At 41.1% G+C, this 24,292-nt stretch overlaps 2 protein-coding genes across 2 annotated transcripts; both read left to right on the top strand.

Moving 5' to 3' along the window:
• Positions 1-3,151: 3,151 nt before the first annotated feature.
• Positions 3,152-4,999, top strand: nfil3-5 (nuclear factor, interleukin 3 regulated, member 5). The gene has a single exon (XM_030783336.1). The coding sequence runs from the start codon at positions 3,173-3,175 to the stop codon at positions 4,997-4,999; it is 1,827 nt and encodes a 608-aa protein (XP_030639196.1). The 5' UTR covers positions 3,152-3,172.
• A 12,182-nt stretch (positions 5,000-17,181) lies between these two features.
• On the top strand, positions 17,182-22,284 carry iqcb1 (IQ motif containing B1). Its single transcript, XM_030782849.1, has 13 exons — positions 17,182-17,293; positions 17,386-17,551; positions 17,920-18,040; positions 18,528-18,621; positions 18,735-18,834; positions 18,978-19,150; positions 19,334-19,443; positions 20,251-20,372; positions 20,573-20,715; positions 20,950-21,098; positions 21,209-21,340; positions 21,752-21,908; positions 22,061-22,284. Exons 1-13 carry the CDS (start codon positions 17,182-17,184, stop codon positions 22,282-22,284), a joined length of 1,803 nt encoding a protein of 600 aa, XP_030638709.1.
• The last annotated feature ends 2,008 nt before the right edge of the window (positions 22,285-24,292 follow it).

Genomic DNA, 24,292 nt, shown 5'->3' with positions numbered 1-24,292 from the left:
TGTGTTTGAAGCAAGTTGAGAAAGGCCCTCTTATTTATTTATTGAGTCTCTAGTTGCATCTGTCTCGGACGAATTCATAAATGGCACCATATTCTGACGAATAGAGGAAGACGACCAAGGAGAGAATGGCCGAGAGCAGCAGTGTAACTAATAAATCAGGGGATTACATCATCTAAACAGGCGAAATGTGAGATAAGTGTAAGACTCAATCCAAGGTCTTTGCTCTCTTTTCTTATTTTTTTCTAATCCTACTTTATATATGATCTTCAAATTGAAGATTATTTCATATCAGCTACAGATGGTCGCAGTCCACGTGCATCGGTTTAGCTTATCACTGGTTAGCATACAAGAAATGCCCAACACTGTCGAGAATAAATTGTTTACGTTAGCAATTACAGTTTGTTAAGATTCAGTGGATGTGGTTACACGACACTTTGTTTTGGGTGGTCGCAGTGACATTGGTGGCACACAAGGTGCCGGAACATCTCAGAATGAATACATCAGATATATGACGTCAGTGCTGTTCCGTAGTTTTCAATCACCCTCTCTGCATGTTATCCATCACTGCGTATTTTTCCTGTTAAGTGCAGAGTCTTCGTATGTCCGGGATTAATTTTGATGACATTCATTGCTTTATATAATCATATTCTGTTGCTAACGTTTCTGCTTCGCCATTTTTTATACCGCAGTGCTGGTAAAATTCCTTCCTTCAAATCTTCTACTCCTCCCTCAGCCCCGTTCGCACGCGCTATTTTTAGTTCTCTCTCTCTCTCTCTCTCTCTCTCTCTTTCTCTCTCTCTCTCTCTCTCACTTACGCGCACGCACGCACGCACGCACGCACACGCACACGCACACCGTCCCACTGACCTATTTCACGGCACAGTCAAGACTGAGCTCAGTGTTTGCGGTGCAGTCGGTTTCTAGGTCAGTGGGACATACAACAGAGTCGTTCTCCTTCCGTGCCCTGTTTTGCAACCGAACTGAGTCGTGTAACAGATCAAACCCCTGCTCACCTACATTTTGAGTCTTCTTTTTAAATAAGACCACCAGTAGCTGTGTGGATTAGTAAATGCAGACAAAAGTAAGCAGCTGCAACAGAGGGTCTTTGTTCGGACCCCCTGGGTAGCTGATTCTTGTTTAACTTCTTGGGCTAGATTGTGAGCATGTATCTGAATGAAAGTTGATAGTAGTGAGATTATTTTTGAAAGAGGAATTTCAGCAGTGTAAAGTAAAAGAAAATCTGCATAGTTACATAACAGAGACCCAAACCCCTGGGACAGGCAGGCGTTTGAGTGAGTGAGGAGAAGAATAACAGAGCGACAATTAATTCTGTGAAAAAAAGAAGGATATATCTATGTACTTTTACTATATATAAACCATTCACATGTAAATATCCTGTGCTTTCATTGTCCTACCATGAGTCCTGGATAGTGTAAAGGAAAGACAGCATTTGGCAACAGTGCTGTTGATTGTGTAACACCCCTCGGACATTTGAAATTGCAGTCTACTGTACATGGCTGACAATTCCCAGGAAGACTTGAGCCCAGTTTGTGGTTTTGCAAATACCAACCATTTAAATATTGTTTTGCAACTAAATAATTGGTTTGAAAACAAACTGTATTATCCTTTGTTATTTCTGAAAAGCATTAGACGTGCATTTCCTCCTCAAAGATTGTTTTTAAAAATATCAGATGCTGGTATTGAAATGATTTGTAAAATTAGAACAAGATTTGTTGCATGGGGGTTTAGAATGGATTGTACTGTCAGACTAAGGTGGTCATTTGATCTTGTCTGGTGGGAGGAAGGTTGCCCTACTGGCCTGTTATCTGTTGTGTCTTCCTCAGTCGAAGCCTCTCTGCAGTCCTGGCATTCAGTCAGGTCCATCTGGTTATGTGATAGTGCGGCGTCTTACGCAAGAGGTGCTGCAGCACAGCACATCCTACCAGCGCACCCCCCCCCCCTACACACACACACACCCACCCTCTCCACATATACACACACACACACACACACAAGTGACCTATATTTCTCCATAGATCCATCATCATATTAACGCGGTACAATGCTTAGTCAATATTGTAGTAACTGGAAATGCTAATCTGTGCTTCTCTCTTGTTTACATATTAATTCTACTACTATAATTCTACCTTTTAAAAACATGGTATTATATACTTGCTACTAATACTGCTTAGTCTAACACGATGGTTAAAGAGAAATAAATTATTATTTGGAGACAAACATAATTCTTACGAATGCAGTATAGGACAGATGAACATGTGAATATGTTGGCGCAGATACAAATATCCACGTTGGTTACGTCATACTTGTCCTTCTCAGTTTAAGGTCAAAGGAAAGAGGATGAAGGTCAGTGGCGGATAGGATCAGTTTCAAAGACTTGAAATGAAAACCAGACTGCGCTGAAATTACTGTGGTTGTTTGAGCAAGGGAAACAATAAAATGAAGGAATAAACAATTTCATGTAGAATTTCTGTTTAAATGACTGTTAGGTGCTGTTATGCATCTGTTGTGCATATTACAGTCAGTTACATTGTTAACAAACACCCTGTTTTGTTTTTTTTGTTGTTGTTGCAGCCCTTGGATGTTCAAGCAAGTTTGAAATCTGGTTCCAGGGAATATTGGACCGTGACAAATCCTCAACAAGACACAGTGACCTTCATCTCTTGGAAGACGCTTGTAACAGCAGGGCACTGTCCTGTCAGCAAAGCTTTGGTAGAGATTAGAAAAGAACCCAGAAACAGGGACACAGTTGGACTTCAGGAATTCCTTGAGGAGCTTGTTGAGCTTAAGCAGAAAAATTTGTGTACAACATAAATGAAAGGAGAACTATCTGATTCCTGAACCTAATTTCTAAAAACCTTTTAAATGTGGGAGGTTTTCATAGAATTTCATCTCTTCCTGATCTTCCTGGCCAATTTGGACACTTGAAAGTTTAGAGAATCTACATAGCATTGATAGAAAAGAAGAGGAAGGAAGTCAACGAGGTTCCTCCTGAGAGGAACTCAGGGACCTCATAAAAAGTGTTTTGTGGATTCCAGTCACTTGGCGTTTCTTCCTGAAGCGAAAGTGATAACTGTCACCTCGGATTTTCAGAAGTTCCACTTTCAATGTCAGCTCTGTGCCAGATATTCAAACTGGCCACTATAGGACAGCAATGGAAAGCTTAAATATTCAAGTTCAAAATTCTGGCGCCAACTTAGAAAACGTGGATACGTATTCTAACTTTAGTGACGGCTTACCATCACCCCAAATCGCCAGTCCTTCACGTCAGGGCAGACTCTTGAAACCCAAACCCAACATGACTTGCCGGCGAAAGCGCGAGTTTATCTCGGATGAGAAAAAGGATGCCTCATACTGGGAAAAGCGGCGTAAAAACAATGAGGCAGCTAAACGCTCCCGAGAAAAGCGCAGACTTAATGACATGGTGCTGGAGAACAGAGTGATTGCTCTTAATGAGGAGAATGTGCGGCTGAAAACTGAGCTCCTGCAGCTGAAACTGAGGTTTGGACTCATCAGTGCTGCCTCTTACATGGAGAAGAGTCAACAGATCAGCAGTGGGACTGGAGGTGGAGGCAGCTCTGGTGCTAATGGTGGCACTCCCTCTGGAAACAACTATTTCTCCAGTAGTGGATACTCCAGTGCCTCACAAGTAATGGTGAACTCTGATTCTTCCGAGGCTGAGCAGTCAAGTCGGGGAGAACGGCACACGCCCCTGCCCAAATACTCCCCACGAGGATCCTTGTCTGACATGTCAGACGGGTCCTCCCGTGACAGCCCTGAACCTATGAACTATGAGATCAAACACGAGAGTTCAGGCATGGACATCAGCAGACTTGAGGCCAGTGTTCTCAGTGGCATGTTCAACAGCCATCACAGTCTTGGATCCATGAATTCACACCGCCCACAAGAGGTAGAGCAGCAGGAAGGTGCTGGCAACCCCGTTCCTCCATCTGCCACACCCCAGAGAAGTGTCATCCTCTACCGTTCTGGCAGCAGTTCCTTCCCCATTGAGAGCCAGAGGGCTGAAGCCATGGATCAACACCCAGTGTCTCAGTCACAGCAGTGTAGATCTGTGTCTCACATGACTCAAGCAGGAGTCAGTCTATTGTCACCAGCAGACGGTTTAGAGACTATTGCAGAGGTGGCTCAGCAACTTGCGAGGAAGTCTTTAAACTCACCAACTTATGAGTATGCCAATGGTCACAGTGAAGCTGAAGAGAGTAAAAAATTGATAAATCTTCACCATCAAGAGCACAATGCTCAAGGGCACTGCGACAACCAGTGTGAAGAACCTCCAAACAGCTGTACCCAAAATTCTTTTGCTCCCAATCTCCTCCCAGGTGAGGCTGAAAAGGCTCATTTATATCAACGCCAACCCTCCTACCTCAGTTCTCTGGATGAAGACCCTCCCGTGTTAACCTATGAGGGTGGCCCTAGAGCAGAGGGTTTTTACCAAGAGCACTCCTCTTCAGGCAAAGACACCTCCTCCAGTGATGGTGATCCTAGAAGTTCAGACAAAGAGGCCTCCACTGATGACGAATCTCCCTCGTCGTCCTCCTCCGAGACTGGTGGTTACCAGTGCTTGTCTGGAGCTCACCAATCAGCATCCTCACCCCCTGTGCCCACCACTGCTGCATGCCAAAGTGGAGAGAATCAGACAGAGGTGAAAGCTACAGCGTTGCCTCATAAGCTACGACTAAAGTACAGGGCACTGTCTAATGGTGGAACCCAAGGGGATCACCCCTACACTGCGGCCATGACTTCATCGCCCAATGCTCCACTGCCTCAGCACCCTTACCTGGCCCTTGCCCATGGCAACCAGCAACTAGGGCACAGTGAGGGAAGCAAAGAGGGAGAGAGTGAGACATCAGATGGACTTTCGAAACAGCAATGTCAGTCCAAAGATGATGAGGAGCTCAAAAAGGAGAGTGGAAAAAAGGGTTCGAATGGGCGGAGTAACAGAAACAAGAAGCGTGATTGAGGCTGGTGGACTTCTGGGTTTACTTTTCGCCTCAACTTGTGAGATATCACTGTAAACTTCACAGCAGCATCACTATGATGCTAAACTACACCAGTAGAATTACATTATGATAGTCCATTAATCACTTCCCAAATTAGTAAGTGGAAACCTCCCTCAGTTCTGGTTTAGGTGTGTTTTCATGACAGGATGAATACACCTGTTCTCTTCTGAATGAATTACCCAAGCACTTATTGGCTAAGACAAAGTATGAAAGGGAGGACTGAATCCTTTCTTTATTCAACAGACAACCCTTTTTAAAGACAAAAAAGAGGTGAAAGAAGATAATCTCATCCAGTCTATGATTGTAAAAATGGAGTAATATGTGAATCAGCCCACACCTAAAAATTTAGGATGAATTGCCCCTGTTATGACCATAGCTGACTGTGTGTGGCCTTTAAAGTATTCCCCAAATGCATTTCTGCAAATGCATTCTGAGGTCCAAAGACACAATTCCCTAAAAAAAGGAGATCCATTCTTCCTCTTAAAAAAGAATCTTCCAGTTCTCTTTGTTCCCTAAGCCTTTTCTTATTCAAGCACTTGGATTATATAATACTGTGACATAAATTTACATATCATTTGTATTGTAAGGGGGGGGAAGTGTTGAAAACAAAACATAACAACAAAAAAAAAATTCTAAGGAGGAACAATGGAAGAGGACTACAAACATCCATTTATCAGTGCTGGAACTCTTGTATAGTCCTGTATTATCTAATGTTTAATGAAATGCTTCCATCTTTTTTCTCAAGTCATTTGTGTATGTGTCAACCATGAACCATGGCTTTTAAAAATTCCTTAAATGTTTCCTTGTATTCAGTCCTGTAGCCGTTCATAGGACTTGTTCACCAGCTCTTCACTGTATCCATGGTCACCCAAAACAGCCACCATTGTAAAGTTAAGAGGACTGGTTGATCTCATCCAAAAGGTCACTACAACAAAAAAATATGTTACTGTTTCATCAACAGCTGAACACTGTCTGCTCTCTTACCAATGAGTCCTTTCAAATTTTTCAATGCAGTCTGTTCTGAGGCTAAACGTTAACGTAACATAGTATATGAGAAATGTTATTGTTTATAATGTTACCTTTGTAATCAGGTTTCAAAGATATCTCACATGCTACCTCGTATAAACAAATGGTTGGAGGTTAAGTGGTACTAAGGATCATATTCTGCTCTCACTTGGCATGACTGAATTACAGTCTGTACCCAATGCACTTATTCATTGTAGGTTTTGTACAAAAACATTTAAATGTATAAAAAAAAAAAAATGCTGCATAACACACCAAATTGGACACATTGGACAAACCGAAATGTGACAAAAATGAAACTGCACCCATCCTACCAGTCCCTCTGTTGTATTTATCACATCAAGTAGCTAAAAGCTAACTCTGCACTCTGTCATCAGGTTTGTACAATCTGTGTTAAGTGTTCTAACAGGTGCCTGCCACTGGCCATCGTGTATAAATGTAAAATTTTCTCTCTTAAGTAATGTAAAGTTTTTATCAATTTTATTTTGGCATTCTATAATTATTGTATTATTATCTTATATTCATTCAATTATTATTATTATTTTTTTGTTTATATTTTCTTGTGCCCCGTGTCCCTTTTTCTCCTGAATGTGACTTTGTATGTATTTTACATGTCCCTCCCCATCTATTCCACCAATGTACTCAGCTGTGTTGTGTGTTGTTTGCTGAAGTTGTAAGAAAAAAAGGAAAAGGAAATGTATGAACATGGGTTGGAGGGTATCTTTCAGTGCCCTGAATGATGGTAATGTAAACATTGAAAAATGGGTCATAAAAAAATTTTAAAAAAATAAATAAAAATAAAAATAAAACAATGTTTAAAATTGAACTGTTGTTCGCTGTCTTCTCTAGCAAAACTATACAGTGTGACGTACATACTGAACTTTGAACGTGTGCATTCAACAATTTCGATAATGTAAACACAGTTTTCCTCATTCCGTTTCCCCATTCCGTTGACTCAGAGTAACCCACATAGAGTTACTAAAGGGGACAAAAGGGAAAGGTACTTTCACAAAAGCACTCTATGTCCCATGCCCTGCTATCTCTTGTTTCCTCTACTCCCCTCTTGGCATGCAGGATTAATTGAAATATGAGATGCATCTGAGTGACCCACAAGCACATAGTATCCCAGCAGGGTGCCGGAATCTTCCGCCCCTGACGTAACAGTGACCTAGTTACGGCGTACGTGTCAGGAGATCCAGACATGTCGCCTAGGGTCGTGAAAAAGTGTACAAGCACACTCTCTCACTCCAACACACATGCCCTTAATTAATATCCCATTAATGCTAAGGTCAAAAGTCCTTGTCAGATTAGTCAAATGCCATAAGAGATTTTAGAATCCTATAAAAAGACAGATCATGGGTGTTACACACAGGTCTTCTCATAGACCTGCTCATAATTATATACTGCATATTAAATAGCACATTAAGGTATTTATTTACTATCCGGGGGTGTTATCGAATAGGTAACAATTTTGAAAACAGCATCTGTGTCATGGAAAACTACTATCAGATTTAGTGTGCAGTACGCAAACCAAGTTACACAACAACTCAACGTCATTAACTCAGGGGAAAAAGTGTTTTAAGTATAAGTTTTTTGTTTTATCTTTTTACATTTACCTTGCATTGATTTTGAACATGGTGCACTACAGGTTTTCACAGAGCTTTAGGTTTGAGGATTGCTGTCATAATCAATTATAAAATGTAGTAATGTACTAAAGATATAGATGTCTTTGGCATACAACCAGCTGTATAAATTTTTTACCTCTCAATACCCGACCATAAACATGATGTAACACATGACACACCATTACACAACCAGCAAAGACATTACAGTAGCGGCATCTATAGTGGTGTTAAATCAGTCATTTGATGTGTTCTTCACGTCTAGACCGTTGATTGAATAAAAGCGCGTTAAGTGATTGCACCGAGCATGTTTAAATACTTGTTTTTTAAAATCTGGACTCAGACAAAGAGCAGAGACCTCGTTTGCTACTCATTAGCATGTTGTTCCGTGCATGCCACTCCTGTATACGTGTTTAAATCTTGCCACATGAGCCATGAATAACACTGCACTATCGGTTGCTACGGCAGCCAGAGAACAATAGCAAGGTGACATTCACTCACAGCCGCAGTGCTTTGTTCTCTCCACTGCCCCTACGTCTCTCTCTCTCTCTCTCTCTCTCTCATTTCTTTTTTTTTAAGTTGCTTTTTTTTTTTCTTTGGAGCATGCGAAACCTTACGAAAGCAGGTCAGGAGAAAACTAGGTCAATGCAGAGGGGAGGAAAGGGAGAGGGGGGGAATAGGATGAGGAAAGAGGGGAATTCAGAGCGAGGGAAGGGGGGTTTGGGGGCTGGGACGGGGGGGGGTGGGGTGGGGAGGGTACGTCATCGAGCTATCCTCATAAAGAGCAAAGAAATGAAGAAAACTGAGAAAGCTGCCCTCTCTCTGATAACCCAACTCAGTTGCACTCTTGCGAAGTTCAGTCTTTTCACAAAGCATAGAGCACATAGATCTATAGAATGCTGTTTGACAACAGGTCTCTTTCAAATCTACTTTTTTCCAGATCAGCAAAATTCGAAATTCAAACTATATTGCTGGAGAAAACTGGTGTCTCTTAAACAAACCAATAGAATTGTTAAACTTGTCCTATAAGGTCCTAGGTTAAAGAGTTCATGATCATTTCCACTGTTTTGTTTTTTTTCTTTTCTTTTCGACAGAAGAATGTCGAGCAGGTTTAGCAGGATAATCTATGCTGTTGCAGATATACCTATAGTATCTCTATTTTGAAATACTCCTTAGATATGGTATTAATTACGTTTCTCGACGTTACACAACAAAATGCTTCTACCGTAGATGTGTAAACAATGGGATTAAATTCAAACCTTGTCATTTGTAGGGCTTCCAACACTGACTGATACAGATTGTGAGAGGTAGTTTGTGAGTCATACTGCAGCAGCAGCTTTGGGATTCCAGAGAACAGCATAACTCTGGTTATGTAACTGTGATGCTCTGGGTGTTTGAAATGTAGGTCATAAAAATTTAGATCAACAGCAGGGGGAAAATAGGCAGAGTGTGGAACAGTGCGTACATGCAAATGTGTGTATGTGTGTCTGTGTGTGTGTGTGTGTGTGTGTCTGTGTGTGTGTGTGTGTGTGTGTGTGTGTGTATTTTTGTGCGTATCTGGGAGTGTGTGTCTGTGTGTGTGCTTGCGCATCTGAGATGTTAATCTAAAACACATATGTGTGACTGCAGTTACACAATCTAACTCTGTTTACCACATCACTGTGCTTCCTCTTATAGCAAAACTTGATCTCCTCAATAAGGGTATAACGTCTGTCTCTGGAGTATTATACCTTAAACAAATAGAACACAAAAGAATCACTTCAAATACACTACACAGCAATAGTCTTTATAATGCACATCACACTGAGTACAATAATCTATTTCAAAGAGGGAGCAATTCAGGTAAAGCAGGTCTATTTCTGGTTCTCTTGTTGAAAGAGAGAAATGAGTTCTTGTGATGTTACCTCTCGATGATGGCGTAACCAAAGTATGTTTTGTTCAAACAACCTTTAGGATAAACAGATCATATTACTTGAAATTATGAGAATTACAAAAGAGTGGTACACTTTGTTCAGGTCTGACTTCAGTGCAAACAAAATACCTTTCATAAACAGTCAGTTACAGGAGTCAGGCTAGCCATTCTTTGTTACCGCCATACAGACAAACTAACAGGAGGATATAATATGAATCGGGGAGGGGGGGGGGCTATTTTGTTACAATAAAGAGTATAAAAAGTCCCTGACCACACCCCTCAGCACTATTCTGAAGGCTGGACTAATAAAGTCCTTCTATTGGCCTGTCTGCATGACTATCAGGCCTGTTGTTGTGAACACATGAGGAGGGACCACCCGGGGGGGGCGGAGGGGGGGGGTCGAATTCAGAACATGGAGTGGGAAAAAGGGAGGAAAATGTTTGTCAGAGATCCTTAACTATGTGTTCCAGCAGACAACACTGGCTTAGTTCAAACAGTCACGCTGGCGCAATTCAGAATTAGGTCACCCCATGGGTATGCTGGTATCATGTTACATCCACAACTTTACCCAAAGAAGAGAGCATTCTGAAATAAGAAGCTGATAGTCTTTGTTTAGTTTGTCTAACACAATTTACAGAGGCTGAGAAAGAGAAGAATGTAACAGAAGGAGAGAAAGACATTAAGTAACCTCTAAGCGCACATTGCCAGGACCTGTCAGCTCATTGTGGCTGTGGTGGTTGGTGGAATTTAACCTTTCCTGGAAAAGAAAAAAAGAAAAAAAAAAAGAGCCTGATTAGCAAACAGTCTCTGTGAGGGGGATCATGGGGAGGTCATTTCAGAATGTAGGTCAGCCCATCCCCTTGCCTCTCCCTACCACCCAAGCTACTCCGAAAATGTTCTGCAGTTAAAATGGTTCGTTCCCTCCACAGAGCCTCAAATGACCCACCCCCCACCACCACCGCACCCCCAACACCCGCGCCCCTCCCCCTCCCACCACAATGGCTTTCTCTCTCATTTTCTGTCTGTCTCTCTGCCCTTCTCCTTTTCTGTCTGTCTGTCTGGTTTGTCTCTCTTTTCTTTTGGTTTATCTCTCTCTCTCTCTCTCTCTCTCTCTCTCTCTCTTTCCCCACATAATGTGCATGCTTTTAGACCTCAAGCACCACAAGTAGATGAAGGACGCAGTCACTTGGCAAGCCAGACCTACAGTCCTCCATAACCTCAGCAAAGTTTTAAATGACCCCCTCTGTCTCTACTCCTTTTTTTTTCCACAGGCAACGATCCCTCTTTTCAAAGATACGAAGCCATTCTCAAGACAAAGGTTCCAAAGCAAACGTTAAATTAGGAAGACAAAAGAAATGTTGAACGATTTATTGTGAAACGCGTCCCCCAGACGCTCTCCCGGATCTTGTTCTTTCAGCCTCTATGAAACAGTGCAAGACGTTGGCAAATACAAAAACCACAGAGCGCAGTGTTCAGGTTTGCTTGTGTCAGCCACTGCTTGCCGGTTGTTTCCAGAATGTTCTCCACACCCTACAGTGTAATACATGATATATAGAGCATGACTGTTTAATAATGGAATTTGGACCATGTGACTGAGAGATGAGGGCCAACATAAAACAAGCAGGTTTCAGCGGTGAAAGAAGAGTGCTGGGATTTCCATCTCTCTCTAATAAAGTCTGTACGATCTTAGAGGCCCCCGGTAAGCTGATGTAACTCTTCCTAAGTTGTGATGTGAAGAATGTGTCTTTCCACTCAGAACTTACAAACTGGCATCTGCACACCACCCGATTCATAGCTGGGGGGGGGGGGGGGCTTTCTTTTGTGAAGTCATGAGTGTTTTGTTCATGATCACGAACACTGGAGAATTGTGTTCGCCTTGAACACTCGTAGTTTGTACAGTATATAGACCGTGACGTTGACAGATTTTCATATTTTTGCAACTGAAGCTTACTTCTATTCTCTTTGCCAGATCAAGTCAGATCCAATTCCCATAAGAGTGTTACAATTACATTATTGGCAGAATAAAAATGTTTACTAATCTTGTCCACACTCACAAATGACATTGGAGAGATTTATTTACCAGCTCATAAATTCAAAACGAATAATAATAAAAAGAAAAAACCCCAAACAAACAGAAGATAAGCCAGTTAAACCAGTCAGAGCTTAAAGAAGCTTTAAGAAGGTTGCCTTGAGACTGCTGTGGAATTCCTTCATCCAGTAAGTCTGACAGCTCATCTAAATGCAACAACTGGAGAAAGGCAGGAAACAATACATATCTTTCCTTTTCTTGTCTTTTAACCATACTAAATCACAGAACTGGTGAGGCACAGGTACCTGAAATGCAGTTGCCGTGGTGATATATAAATAACACAGAGAAAAAATAAAAAAAACAGTTGCTTGTATTAGCGTTAGCGTGTTTGAATATTAACCGTCAGTTCCAGGGCATAGTGGAGATGTAATTGAATACATGTGGATGAGATTTAGGCCAGTCAGAAATGTGAGTAAAAAGAAATAAGTAGGGCAAAAGAGCCCCTAAGTGCTTAATATCTCTCTCTTTCTCTCTCTCTCTCTCTTTGTCAGATGTGAAATACGAAGTAGGCCATTCGAGAATCAGGGCCATGATGAGTCAGCTCCAAGTTATGCAACTCTAATAGCCCAGAGTATTGCCACATCCTGTATGTGGTGTGTCTGTGTGTGTGTGTGTGCCCGCATGTGTGTTCACAATGCGCTTGTGTATACGTGCGTCACGTGTCTTCTATGCATAAAATTATGCAAAAAATGTATATACCCTGTAATGGAAATTCACAGTGCAAACCAGTACCTTCTACATTCCATCATATAAATGTAAATGTATTCCTTCTCATATTACACTTACCTAAACAGTTGAGAGGATGTCATGAAACAGTTCCAAAAAGCTGTTCCCAAAAGGTTTCTACAAGGGGCTTCTACACCTGCTCTATTCAAACTGTGCCATGAAATGATGCGAGTGGATAAAGAAGAGAGATATAGGAAATCCTCTAAATTAAAGAAGACACTCTAAAAATGTTTCACGCTTTGTTTCATGGTTAAACTGGTCAAGGATTATGGTCGTGCTATCTTTAATCGGCAAAGTACTGAAATGAGATGGAATTATAGGACTATTATAGGAAGTAAAGGAATAAATACACTGATAATTTGAACAAATATGTACAGCCCATCAGATGAAGTGTTGTTTGCTCTGCTCTCTCAGAGAATGAAAAAAAACCCCAAAACATATTCTAATGAGGAAACATCATTGCAAACCATTACTAATCACAAAAATAAGGACAAGGACTCCACTTCCCTCCTGTAAACACTTCACAGAAATTACCATATGAATATAATGTAATGTGTCCACAACACTGGGCTATTTTAAGTGATCTGTTCTGCGCTAACATGTTTTGGTTAAAGTCTGTCTACCTGTGAGGTAATATCTTACAAAATCTGTTTGGGCCGCCATCAAGCTGAGTAAAGCGGAGGTTTATGTTATATCTCCAACATACAGCAGTCAGAGACTCACGTGTTGGTAATGGCTCAGCATGTCCAATAGCATATTAACCCAATTAGCCTCCAGATTAGCATTAGCCCCCACCATCTGTCCCCCAGGTCTTCAGTTACTTGCAGTCAACAATGTAAGAGCTCCCCCCCATGCACTGGACACAATCTGCGGAGTCTGCATGCTAGCAACCACCAGAACAGCAGCGTCTTGTGTGGCCAAGAGGAAAACCTTGTCCTCCTGACCTAAATGCAGACACATACACACATAGAAAGGCGCGTGTACATGCATGCATGCACACTCATGGTGACAAAGACAAAGTAAAGGTTACTTATTATTCTAAAATATTATTCTAAATTAGAGAGATCTTTCTGACCTTTTTTCATATTTTTTTTTTAGAAGGGGTTACCACATTCACAGTTACAGAAGAAATGTTTTGTATGGGATAAAATGACAGTAATCCATTACCTCATGTATAGGCCTACAAACATACATGTACACGTACACACAGACTCAAAAAAAAACAACAACTGACAGACAGACAGACAGACAGACACACACACACACACACACACACGTACACACACAGCAACGAAGGGTTTGTTTGCTTGAGTGGTGTATTTCTCTGCAGGCTGATGTCCTCATCTGGCCCAGTATGTAACACAGAAACCTGAGCCAACAACACACCAACATAAACAACTACACCTGACGTGGCGTAGCCTGCAGACGGAAGAGGAAGAGCAGTGAATTAGAGGAACAGTAACCGAAAGCTCTGTTTACAATGACCTCCCCCCCTCCCCCTCCACCTCACCCCTCTCCACCACCACCACCCCCCGACACACACTTTCCTCTCTACCCCCCCCCCCACCCCCCCTTCTCCCGCCTGTTGCCAGAACAGTCACTCTCTAATCCAAACACCTTGACTGATGGTGGTTTGGCCCATGTGACAGAGAACTCACATGTTCCCCAGCAGACAGTGAGTCAGTGGAGCACCTTGACCAGGATGGCTGCAGGGTGATTAAGTAAAGCAAAACATAAGCACACAGGCTCTATCTGCAGTCTCTGTTTGGGCGGTTAATGGGACAGCTCAAGTCAGATCATGTATGGTCACTGAAGACTGCCTTTGTTTAGATTATTTGAATTGTTTCAACATCAAACCTCTCCCTAACCGTCAAGTTAGCAAAGATTTCCAGCCCGAAAAAAAAAAAAAAACAAGCTTCATAAAACGAAATGAAAATATGCCGAGTGGCAAACTAAGTGTTAGTGCTGTAATGAAAACTCAGTGTGGTGTCTGTGATACATTGACTCTTTTAATTAAGTCAAGCTATCCAGGAAAGGGAACAAGGAAACGTATCCCTTTTTGGGGAAGTATTGGAACAAAACCAAATGAAGGAGCATGATTCCTGTTTCTGTTTGGGTTATTAGGTCAATGTCCAGGCAGAAAAGAAGGAGGGGAAGAGAGACCTGCCACGTGAAGAGAGAGAGTGTGTTCAGGGGCCTCATGTGCTTAAGATGAGCATGTAATGAGAGTCATGTTTTCAGTTAGGAGGGATCATTCAGGTCTCAACTCTTTTTTCCTCATGCTCTTTGTCTTTCTCTCTCTCTCTCTCTCTCTCTCTTTTCTCTCTCTCTCTTTTCTCTTCCTCTCTCACACCCTTTCTCTCCCCTCTCTCTTTTCACACACATTTAACCATGTAAGTGCAGTCTATATCTCAGCCCATTTTACTGTAAAAGGACTGATCTTCCCAGATCACCCATATAACAACTCATGTAATAATTTCTGTTAACCTGAACCCTCTATGGAAAGTTTCACAGCGTAAACAAAAGAGAGAAGAGGGCACCCACAACCGTAACTTAAAATAGCCCCCATCCATAAACCTTGGACATAGTAGGAGCCGACACTTAACTCTCTCTCCCGGTAGACATGCTGGTTGAGCTCATTACAAGACATGGCAAAAAGGAACGGGGTGACGGGTTCATTGCCTGGATCTGCCACGGGTCTAAACATGACTTATAACTTCATTTTGGCATCAAAGACGCATTAAAAGAATGACCTCACATTTTCAGTGTTGACATTTTCTTTTCTCCTCTCCTTTTCCTTTTTTTTTTTTCTGTGTGCATCTTGCATTTTGAAAAAAAAAAAAAAAATTAAACATATCAGTTACATCCATGCCTTTCACTGCTTCACACATCTCAGTTTATTTATTTATTTTTTTTTTAATTTGACAAAGAAAGCCTTTTGCGCTTCCGTCTGTAATCTTGGCGAAGTTCGGAGGAGCACAGCCCTAAATAGTCTGGAAAGATGAAAGGATTTCCGAGGAACGGTTGTTCCTAGAACTGTGGGGGCCTTGAGAATCACGGCACACCCGTTAAGTATCAGTTACATGAAACAGTTGAAAGACTGACCCCTGCTCGGCAGTTTAAGAATACCTTGTACAAGCCTTTGGTTTTAGTAGACATCATTCAAACGCCAAAGGGACTGTTTCAGTGCCTTACAACTCACCTCAGAATGACACTCCCTCATCAGGGTCGTGGGCTATTTAAAAAGCTTTGAAAGTCATCCTCCAGATTGACCTTTTGCATTACAGAGAAGGCTTGAATGCAGACCAACAGCAGCTGCACAGGCTGTGGCATGAATTTCAAGGTTAAGGGGGCATGAGGTCAGACAAACAAATTCACGTCATATTTGTATTTCCGTTACTTTTATCAGTAGAATGGTATCTGCTCAGCATACGTTAAGTTGTTTTTTTCACTTTACTCGTTGTAGATACGGTCCAGCATAGCTCTGATCTGAGAATACTGTTGATGCACTAACTTTGCCAAAATAAAAAGAAAAGAAAAAAGAAAAGAAAGACAGAAAGAAAGAGAGAAAGAAAGAAAGAGAGAAAGAAAGAAAGAAAGAAAGAAAGAAAGAAAGAAAGAAAGAAAGAAAGAAAAGAAAAGAAAAAAACTCTGGTAATATCCCACAGAGTAGATTAATATGGACTCCAATCTGTTTGTGTGTTCAGTGATCAAACTGAAGCGATTTGTAACATAGGCTCAATGACTCTTGTCCTTTAGCTCACTTTGATATGCCAACAACTTTGATGTATGTCTTATTGCACAAATGTTTATGTATGTTCTCTCAAAATGAGCAAGACCTATTACCTGAAAGATTGTATTCAAGTCGTAAGTCTTTTCAATATGACAAAAGTGCATCTGAGCATGGTCTCAAGTTTGCAGTCACTTGTAACAATAACACTCCCCGAGACAAGCGGCGCTGTGGATTTTCTGCATTTTGTGCAGTATTCATAGCCGAGTCATGCACTCCCTCTTCTGACTAAAAAAAGAAGTTCAACCGATCACATTCAAGAGATATAAAATTAGTGTCTCGCAGGATTATGACTCTATAAAATATATTTTTACAGGTTTCACGCGTTGAAGAGGTATAAAATATAGTGTTGTTTATTGTTTATCTGAATTCTCTGATTTTCAATATTAGTTTCCTGAGTGGCTCTTAAAAAATGAACGAGCTGAAATAAAGGCTGACTGCCTTTCATGCAGTTGTGGCACTGAGTTAACTTAATTACTTTCACAATATGGTGTGATCCTAAACGTTTGACGTATTTCTGCGTTATATTCCTTGAAAACGATTTGTGTTGATAAAAAACAAAACAAAACAAAACAAAACAAAAAACATTATGACTCATCAACAGTAGTTTTGACTTTGTTCTGAAACGTTACAAGACGGCATCTTTGACACGTCACCAACATTATGCTGGAGGTTGCTGAATGACCTTCACTGTCGCTAATATTACATGATAGAACAGCATATGTCACATGATACAGACGAATTTTATATGCGTGGCGCCAACAAGTGTTGTCGCAGTTTAATGACGTATAGGTTGCTTTAGAAACCAAAATGCTCCCTTCTCTTCCATTGCATTGCTTGCACCATACGGCATGCGAGAGAAGAGAAACCTATGTCTCTAATTTTTCTTTAAATGCAGCATATTTCTGACGTTAAAATTAGGTTTGCCGCGTTTTCAGACATAAAACTGGTTTTTAACATTGCAAACGTCTAGCGCAATAATGAGTTTCTCAAGAACTGCAGACACTGTTGGCACTGATCTGAAGTTACTGGTCGCTGACACTCAAAGTAAATCCGAACATAAGGTTCGGGGTGTTCTGTCGAAGTTAAGAGGTAGGAAACGGTTATTCTTGATTGTCTTTACCTTCCAGTGATAACTGACTAAAGAAACCAATGACAACTATTTTTCCCTCTGCGAAAACAAGACATTTTAGGAAGGAAATCTGTTGGAGACCAAAGGGAACTGGAGAAATTTAAACAAGACCTCTACCACCAGGGTGTACTTACGTACTGTGCAAACACCTTAAAGTTCAATTATGCCAAAATCGAAGGAGGATACACAACCGCTGCACAAATGGCAGAGATATTGAGGTACTCAGTGTTAAAATCGTTTCTACTGTTATTCATATGTTGACCACTAGAGTACAGGCTATTATTTACATATTGTACGATAACGCAGAAAAGAACCGTAGAAAACAAAACATGCTGACCTACGCTGAAATAAGTCTGTTTCCGGTCTTATCTTTCACTTTAGGGGCGACCATTAGAATTCTTAGGATTGTACAAAACGTTCAATCTATCTGATGGAACGTGAGTAGTATGCCTTACGTTAGGCAGAGTAAATAATCTGTTAGGCAAACAGACTCAAAAAACCTAGGTAGTATTATCAACGTACTTGAAGGCATTTCAGAAAAGATGTAATTTTTTAAAGGTTTTTTACCCTATCTTTTCCTTCTAAGCACATGCTGTGTGGGTCTAGGGCCTGATACAGAGAATGTGGTCTTCCAGAACAAATTCCTTCCAGAGGTGGCAGAAAATCTACTCTTTCTGGCGGACCACCTGATGAACAGAGCTCAACGGGTAAGCTGCATAGTCATCACAAACCTGGCGTATACATGAGTATTTATATGTGAATTATCCTGTGTTGTTTCTCATTTTTTTAACTGTATCTGAATGACAGAGATAAAGAAAATCACAGTTTCGACTGGTGCAAACAATATGCTATAAGACAGGATATGGTGTTTTCTGTACTGTAGTAACAACTGAAAGGGACAACAGACGTTAATGTGTAAGAGAATCAGGGCTTATCAATCAGTTGTTGTATTTTACATAATAACTAGTTTGAAGAGTAGAAATGTCAACCGACGGACATAGGGTTTTCTACCAACCCAGTGGAACCAGCATGACATTATCAGCTTTTTAATTTACCAAGGTGGGAGCTTTGCTGGATGAAAACTTCTTGAAAGTTAAAGAGAATTTCAGGACAGACTTAAGTCAGCTAAATCTCACCCAAAAACATTATACAAATCTTCAAAACTGCACTCAAATGTTCCTTTCTCTCCAACAGGACAAAGGACCAAATGAGATGCTTCGGCTCTTCAGAAAAGTCTTTGATTCCATTGGCTGGCTCCTGAGGGTTTACAGTCATTTAATTCCTCGTGGTATGAGAGATTTGTGGGGTTTTTTTTGTCCTCTTATAAAATACATCTAAATTAAATTACTCTCTCTGATGAAAAAATGATTATGAAAGCCCCAAGCCTGTTTTTCTCCACAGTTCTTGGATCTAAGCACTATGAGAGTGTGCAGATGTGTGAAGATGATGAGATTTGTAAAGTAACTCTGCTGACATGGCATGACGTACTGAGAGCAAACAGGTACAGCGGCGTTAGTCTTTATCACTCTTTTCACCCTAGTTTTTACATTTTTAAATTCACGCTGCGAAAATGAAAATGTACAGACATACCCTTTCTTCCTCTCTCTCTCTCTGTCTTTCTGCCCCCCCCCCCCCCCGGTACAGTGCAGCGATATCTGAAATGGGGAGTGAAGCCCTAAGGAGCATTATGGATGATATCGTGTATAAAATGGCCAGCAGCTCAAATCCTGTTATAGGCGGTACGGCAGTAAAAACCTTACTGCTTATCATAAATCACCATACCCTCGCTGTTCCGTTCATCCTCAGGAACTATAAAGGTAAAGCTCTCTGCTTTGCGTTAGCAACAGCAAAGACACATTGATATTACTCTTTTGAATCCTATGAGGTCAAAAGTGTCATAAATAACATCTAAAGTACTCTGGTAATGGTGTGTGTGTAACGGAGTGTGTAAATATAGGGGGGATTATCTCGAACTGGAATGTAGGGGATTTGTATTACAGGTCTGGATAACTTGGTGAGGAAAGACTGGAGTGGCAAAGGTTTTGATGCGGCTTTGGACCGACTGCTCGGCCTCCTCCAATCAGGACTGCTGAAAGAAGAAAACTTTCAGGTCAGTAGCATTTGACGTTATTGTCACGAAAGCAGCACCCTCACTTTAAATATTGAATATATTCTGCATTCTCTGAGCCCCCAAACCGTATAATCAGTCTTTTACCTAAGTGTTGTTTGATCATGTAGTCATGCCTTAAGAGTTGTGCAATTTCTTGATTTGTAAATTTAGAATAGGTTATTCACTGTATTATGTGGGGTTTAAAAATCAAAATGGATAATTATTTTGAGCATAGCTGTATGAAAACAAGCATCAGTTTGGCTAAGTGTAGCAACGTAGCTGTTAAAAGTAGACACATATGAGCAGTGTTTCCTCACATTACTTTATCTACTGCACCCAAAGCTGATAAAGGATAAAAGGATATTTAAAATCTTTTTAAAGGATAGTTTGCCATGTCAAACAGACTGTCAAAGATACGGGGCTGTCAGATTTTCTTTTTTAGCACATTGTTTTGGAGGATTTTGGGGAATGTTCTTGTAAGTACCATATAAGCAGGTGTCAGCGGTGGTAGGCAGATGAACAGTGATGAAAAATATGACGCTCACGTTGAGTCACATGTTGCATAACTCCTCTGATTTCCTCTGGTTTGACAATGACTGGTCCTTCCAAATTCTCCAGAAACGCAAGGTAGGGACCATCAGGTATGTGAAAGTGAGGTGTTAGAGAGAGACGTAGATGGGCACAGGGGCTCAAATACAACGGTGCCGGAAATTGGCTCCCGCAGCGAGGCCTGGCACGACAGCGAGACCAGTTCGGTTTTTGAGAAACAGTTAAGTACCGGTGACAAGAACATTTTATGTAACGTAGGGTTCATCTGAAGAGCGAGTAAAAGCCGCGTGTGTAATTCAAGCAGCTTGGAAAGCATATCAGACCAGGAAGAGGATGAAGAGACTACCCAGAGCTGTCAGTGCGATTCAGCGCAGCTTCAGGTAAATCCATTCCAACAGACAGTTTTAACAGAGATTTTTAAAAATATTGATTGTGTGATAGGTGAAATGTTCATAAACATGTCACATTTTCAGGAAATTTATCGAAAAAAAATATGTGTGCATGTGTGTGTGTGTGTGCGTGTGCATGTGTGCATGTGTGTGTGCGTGTGCGTGTACGTGTACGTGTGCGCGTATTGTAGAGAGAAAAGGCGACAGCAGCAGGAGCAAACAGAGAGAAGGAGAATAGAAGAGGAACTGCGATATGAAGTGCGCCTGCGCAGACAGAGAGCCATCCGTCTGTTCCGCCAGCGTCAGCTCCACCTATTGGAAATATTACCGGCGGGTAACCGAAAGACACAGTCACACATGTGGGGAAAAGTGAGGGAGATCAATGTAGAAAGGAGAGAGTAAGAGTGTAAGAGAGTGAAAGAATTCCCACTGCGTGCCGTAATGATTCATCCCTGTGTGATAGAGTTTCTCAGAAAGTTGGTTAGAGCTTTGCCAAGGGCGATACATGTGTCTGTCTGAACGCCGTCTTTGTTCCAGAGGGATGTAAGTGTGTGTATGTGTCTCTCAGCTCAGATAGAGCGTTACCTGGGGGAGGTGGAGAACAGGGCAGCTCTGCTGATTCAGAGGGTGTGGAGAGGACACAGAGAGAGACGAAACTTCCAACAGCGTAAATACATCTTGAAACAACACAAGGCTGCAGTCACTTTACAAAGAGCTGTGAGTTGGACTTGTCTAGATGAATAATCAGTCACGTGATTTCATGTTGTGCTCTAGAGGTATGTTCGAGTGAGTGTACTTTTATACGTTGAATATGCGGTGTTTTGTAGACTCTACGTTTCCTGAAGTGGCGGAGAGCTCAGAGGAATGTTCCAGCACCGTGGAAAGGACCCAAAGGCCTGACTGATGCCAGGAGAGCAGAACTGAGGAGACAGGTGGAGGAATATATTGCCCTCCATCCAGTAAGCCAGTACAGAAAAACGACTATGTCTGAACCACACCGTTTACTCTTTCATCAAGAGATCGCTGGTCTCGATAAGCTTAAAACTAATAAACGTGCTTCTCAGCCAATAAAAAGTCAAACAGGGACCTTCAGCATTGTCTATGAATTGCCCCCAGGGCAATTAAAGTGAAAAATGAAGTCACAGAGTGCAGAAAGTAGAGCAGCTTAAATGAAAATCTGAGACGTTCACCCTCATTTGTTCCCAGGGCACAATAAGGTTAAACACACAGACACTGTGGTATGATCTTTTCTAAGCTAAACAAGCACTATTTGTACTCTCACAACTGATGTATTGGTCTTTGAGGGCTTTAGAGTTGTGTGTTTGCTGTTCTGAGGTCAGTAATGCTCCTGTAAAATCTGCTGTGTTCAGTCTACTGTTGTGTCAGTGGAAGGCACTATGGAGCTTCATCAGCGTGCCCAGAACCTGCTACAACAACACCTTCTGACCAGAACCTCTAAGCAGAGAGAGGAACAGCACAGACAGGCCCTGCTGGCCCAAATCAACACTGACATGGAGCTCCTACTCAGTAAGAAACCAGATCCTTCAAGAATAACCAATATATGATTTAGGTTGCTCTGTTACGCTGTCAGCGTCAGTGACAGTGTACAGAGCTGACGTGCAGGAATTCCTCCGCACCAGTAGGTGTCTCACTATCTCTCTGTGTATTTGTTCTCTTAGATGCGCCCTCTCTGAAGGATGCCACAGAACAAGACTCAAACCTTTTCTTGAGCAGGTCGGCCCCGGTCGCGGCTCGGGCCAAACAATCTCACAACAGCATGGTCCAAAGCACCCGCCTTCCCTGGTGGAGGATGCTGGGAAGTGAGTTTGGTGACTCAGAGCCCCTCCCGAAAGCAGAGTACGAAATGGAGTTTGAAACACTGTACCAAGGTGGTAGCTGTTAACATTGGCCGTATCCTTTAAATTTTAAGTATCTATTCAAAATTGAGAATGAATAGCTTACTTTTCTTTTGACAGAGGACTGGGCTGTAAATCTTTAAATCTACAACTGTAAAGCAGTTGTAATATTGTTGGTTGCTGTTGATGGACATTATTAAGTTTTGTATTTATATTCGTATTTATTTGTATTTATGGCACTTTTGTATTACTTTATATTAAGATTAATATAATTTTCCCAGATTAATGTTTGGTTGAAAGAATGCTGTTTTAGAGATCACTGTACTTATATACATTTTTTGGTCAATACAACTGACAGTAAATACCACAACTAAACAAATACAAACACCACAACACAATGATGGAATCAAACCAAATTGGCTTGCAAATTGACTGTGGAACAGTTTTTCAGTGAGACGTTGTTTTACCTCAAATAAATTTGAAAGTCTTAGTTACCTTTGCTCAGTAGAAGCTAATTTGCGACCGAAAGAAAATGGAGTCATTGCAGAAGAATGACAAAAGAGAAAAAAAATAAATGGAGACTCACTTTAGTGGGTAATGAAAAGGGGCTGGATTCACAGAGAACACAGCCTTTTCACCTTATCTCTCTCTCTCTCTCTCTCTCTCTCTCTCTCTCTCTCACACACACACACACACACACACACACACACACACATATCTTCTGCCTTTCTCAGTGGTGAGTAATTGAGTGCAGGAACTCGGCTCTGTCTGGCTGAAGAGAGGGAGTGTGCTTTTGCTTGTTCCCAGGATGTGCCCACCTCGTGCCAGGGTCCCATTCACAGAGCGCTCCTCATTATTTCATTACATACATGTGAAAACAACAGAGTGGTCCACTCCACTGGCGTGATTAAAATAACATTTTCAAGAGGGGGGGCGGAATATGATGGAGGAATAATTGGCTATCTCTTTATGCAGTATTTTATGGCAGGAGAAAAATAAGGCTTCATTTTGTGTGTGTGTGTGTGTACGTGTGTGTGCGTGCTGGCTGGGTTGTTAAAGTGCTGAGCAAATGTGTGAACACTGTGACTGCCAAGGATCTGCCATGCAGGAGAGCGGCAGAATGGGATTTAATTGGATAACTAAAACGACCAATTACACTAGAGCCTAATGGCTAAATGAGAGTTTCAGTTCGGCTCAAACTGCCCAACTTTCCAGTAAATTTCTCTGTTTGTCCAAAATCAGACATTGTTTTATATTCAGATTTGTAAAGTAGTCATGTCCTCCAGACCTCCAGTAGTCATGTAACATCCATCCCAAGCTACATATTTAATAAAATTAAGAATGCACCATAAAATGGTTGATTTTGACACCTAAGAAATGTATTAGAATACCACGACCATTACCATGTTTCTAAGATTCCTTTTCCATTGTCACATACTTGTTGAATGTGGCTTTGAAAGCTAAGGATCTTGTGATTTCAGCATAAACAGGTCTTGAAAATTCTGCCAGATCCAGAGCTTCCCATTGTATTTTCATGTTCAGTGTTGTCGGCTTTTAAATTTAAGTTGTTGTTAGGTTTTCACTTGTCTTAAAAGTGAAATTTCATGTACATCATACATTTATGGTATAATGTACATGTTCAGTATTTGTGGTAATAAGATCAGACATTCATTAATATTGACAAATAATATTTTTTCTTTTACATTCAACATTTATTTATTTTAACAAAGTGCTATGAACCATAAACCAAGACAGTATATTCACAGTTTCTCAATGCCATAAGTGTTGAACATATTTTCACATTAAGTGGTAACATGAATAGGCCAAAGAAAAAGCACGTGGTTTTACTTTTTTCCCCCCTTTATCAGGTTCGATGCATATGTTTAATTTCACATATCTAATTTGAAACTTAAGATACAGCAGCATTTTATTAAATTCTCCACCAGAATATTTGACACTCTAACACAATAACGTAGGCCATAACAAATTCAACATATATATCAATAACATGGAAATTATACAGCAACACCAAACTCAGTCCTGCATTCCTGTTAT

The sequence above is a fragment of the Chanos chanos genome, chromosome 8, assembly GCF_902362185.1.
Source record: "Chanos chanos chromosome 8, fChaCha1.1, whole genome shotgun sequence".
NCBI lineage: Eukaryota > Metazoa > Chordata > Actinopteri > Gonorynchiformes > Chanidae > Chanos > Chanos chanos.
Note: the sequence above shows the minus strand (reverse complement) of the source record. Positions and strands in the feature narration are given on the sequence as shown.

Coding starts and splice junctions, on each gene's coding strand:
- nfil3-5 (XM_030783336.1), top strand. CDS start 3,173: ATGGAAAGCTTAAATATTCAAGTTCAAAATTCTGGCGCCAACTTAGAA.
- iqcb1 (XM_030782849.1), top strand. CDS start 17,182: ATGAGTTTCTCAAGAACTGCAGACACTGTTGGCACTGATCTGAAGTTA. Junction 17,294..17,385: donor TGTTCTGTCGAAGTTAAGAG/GTAGGAAACGGT, acceptor TGCGAAAACAAG/ACATTTTAGGAAGGAAATCT. Junction 18,835..18,977: donor GACGTACTGAGAGCAAACAG/GTACAGCGGCGT, acceptor CCCCCGGTACAG/TGCAGCGATATCTGAAATGG.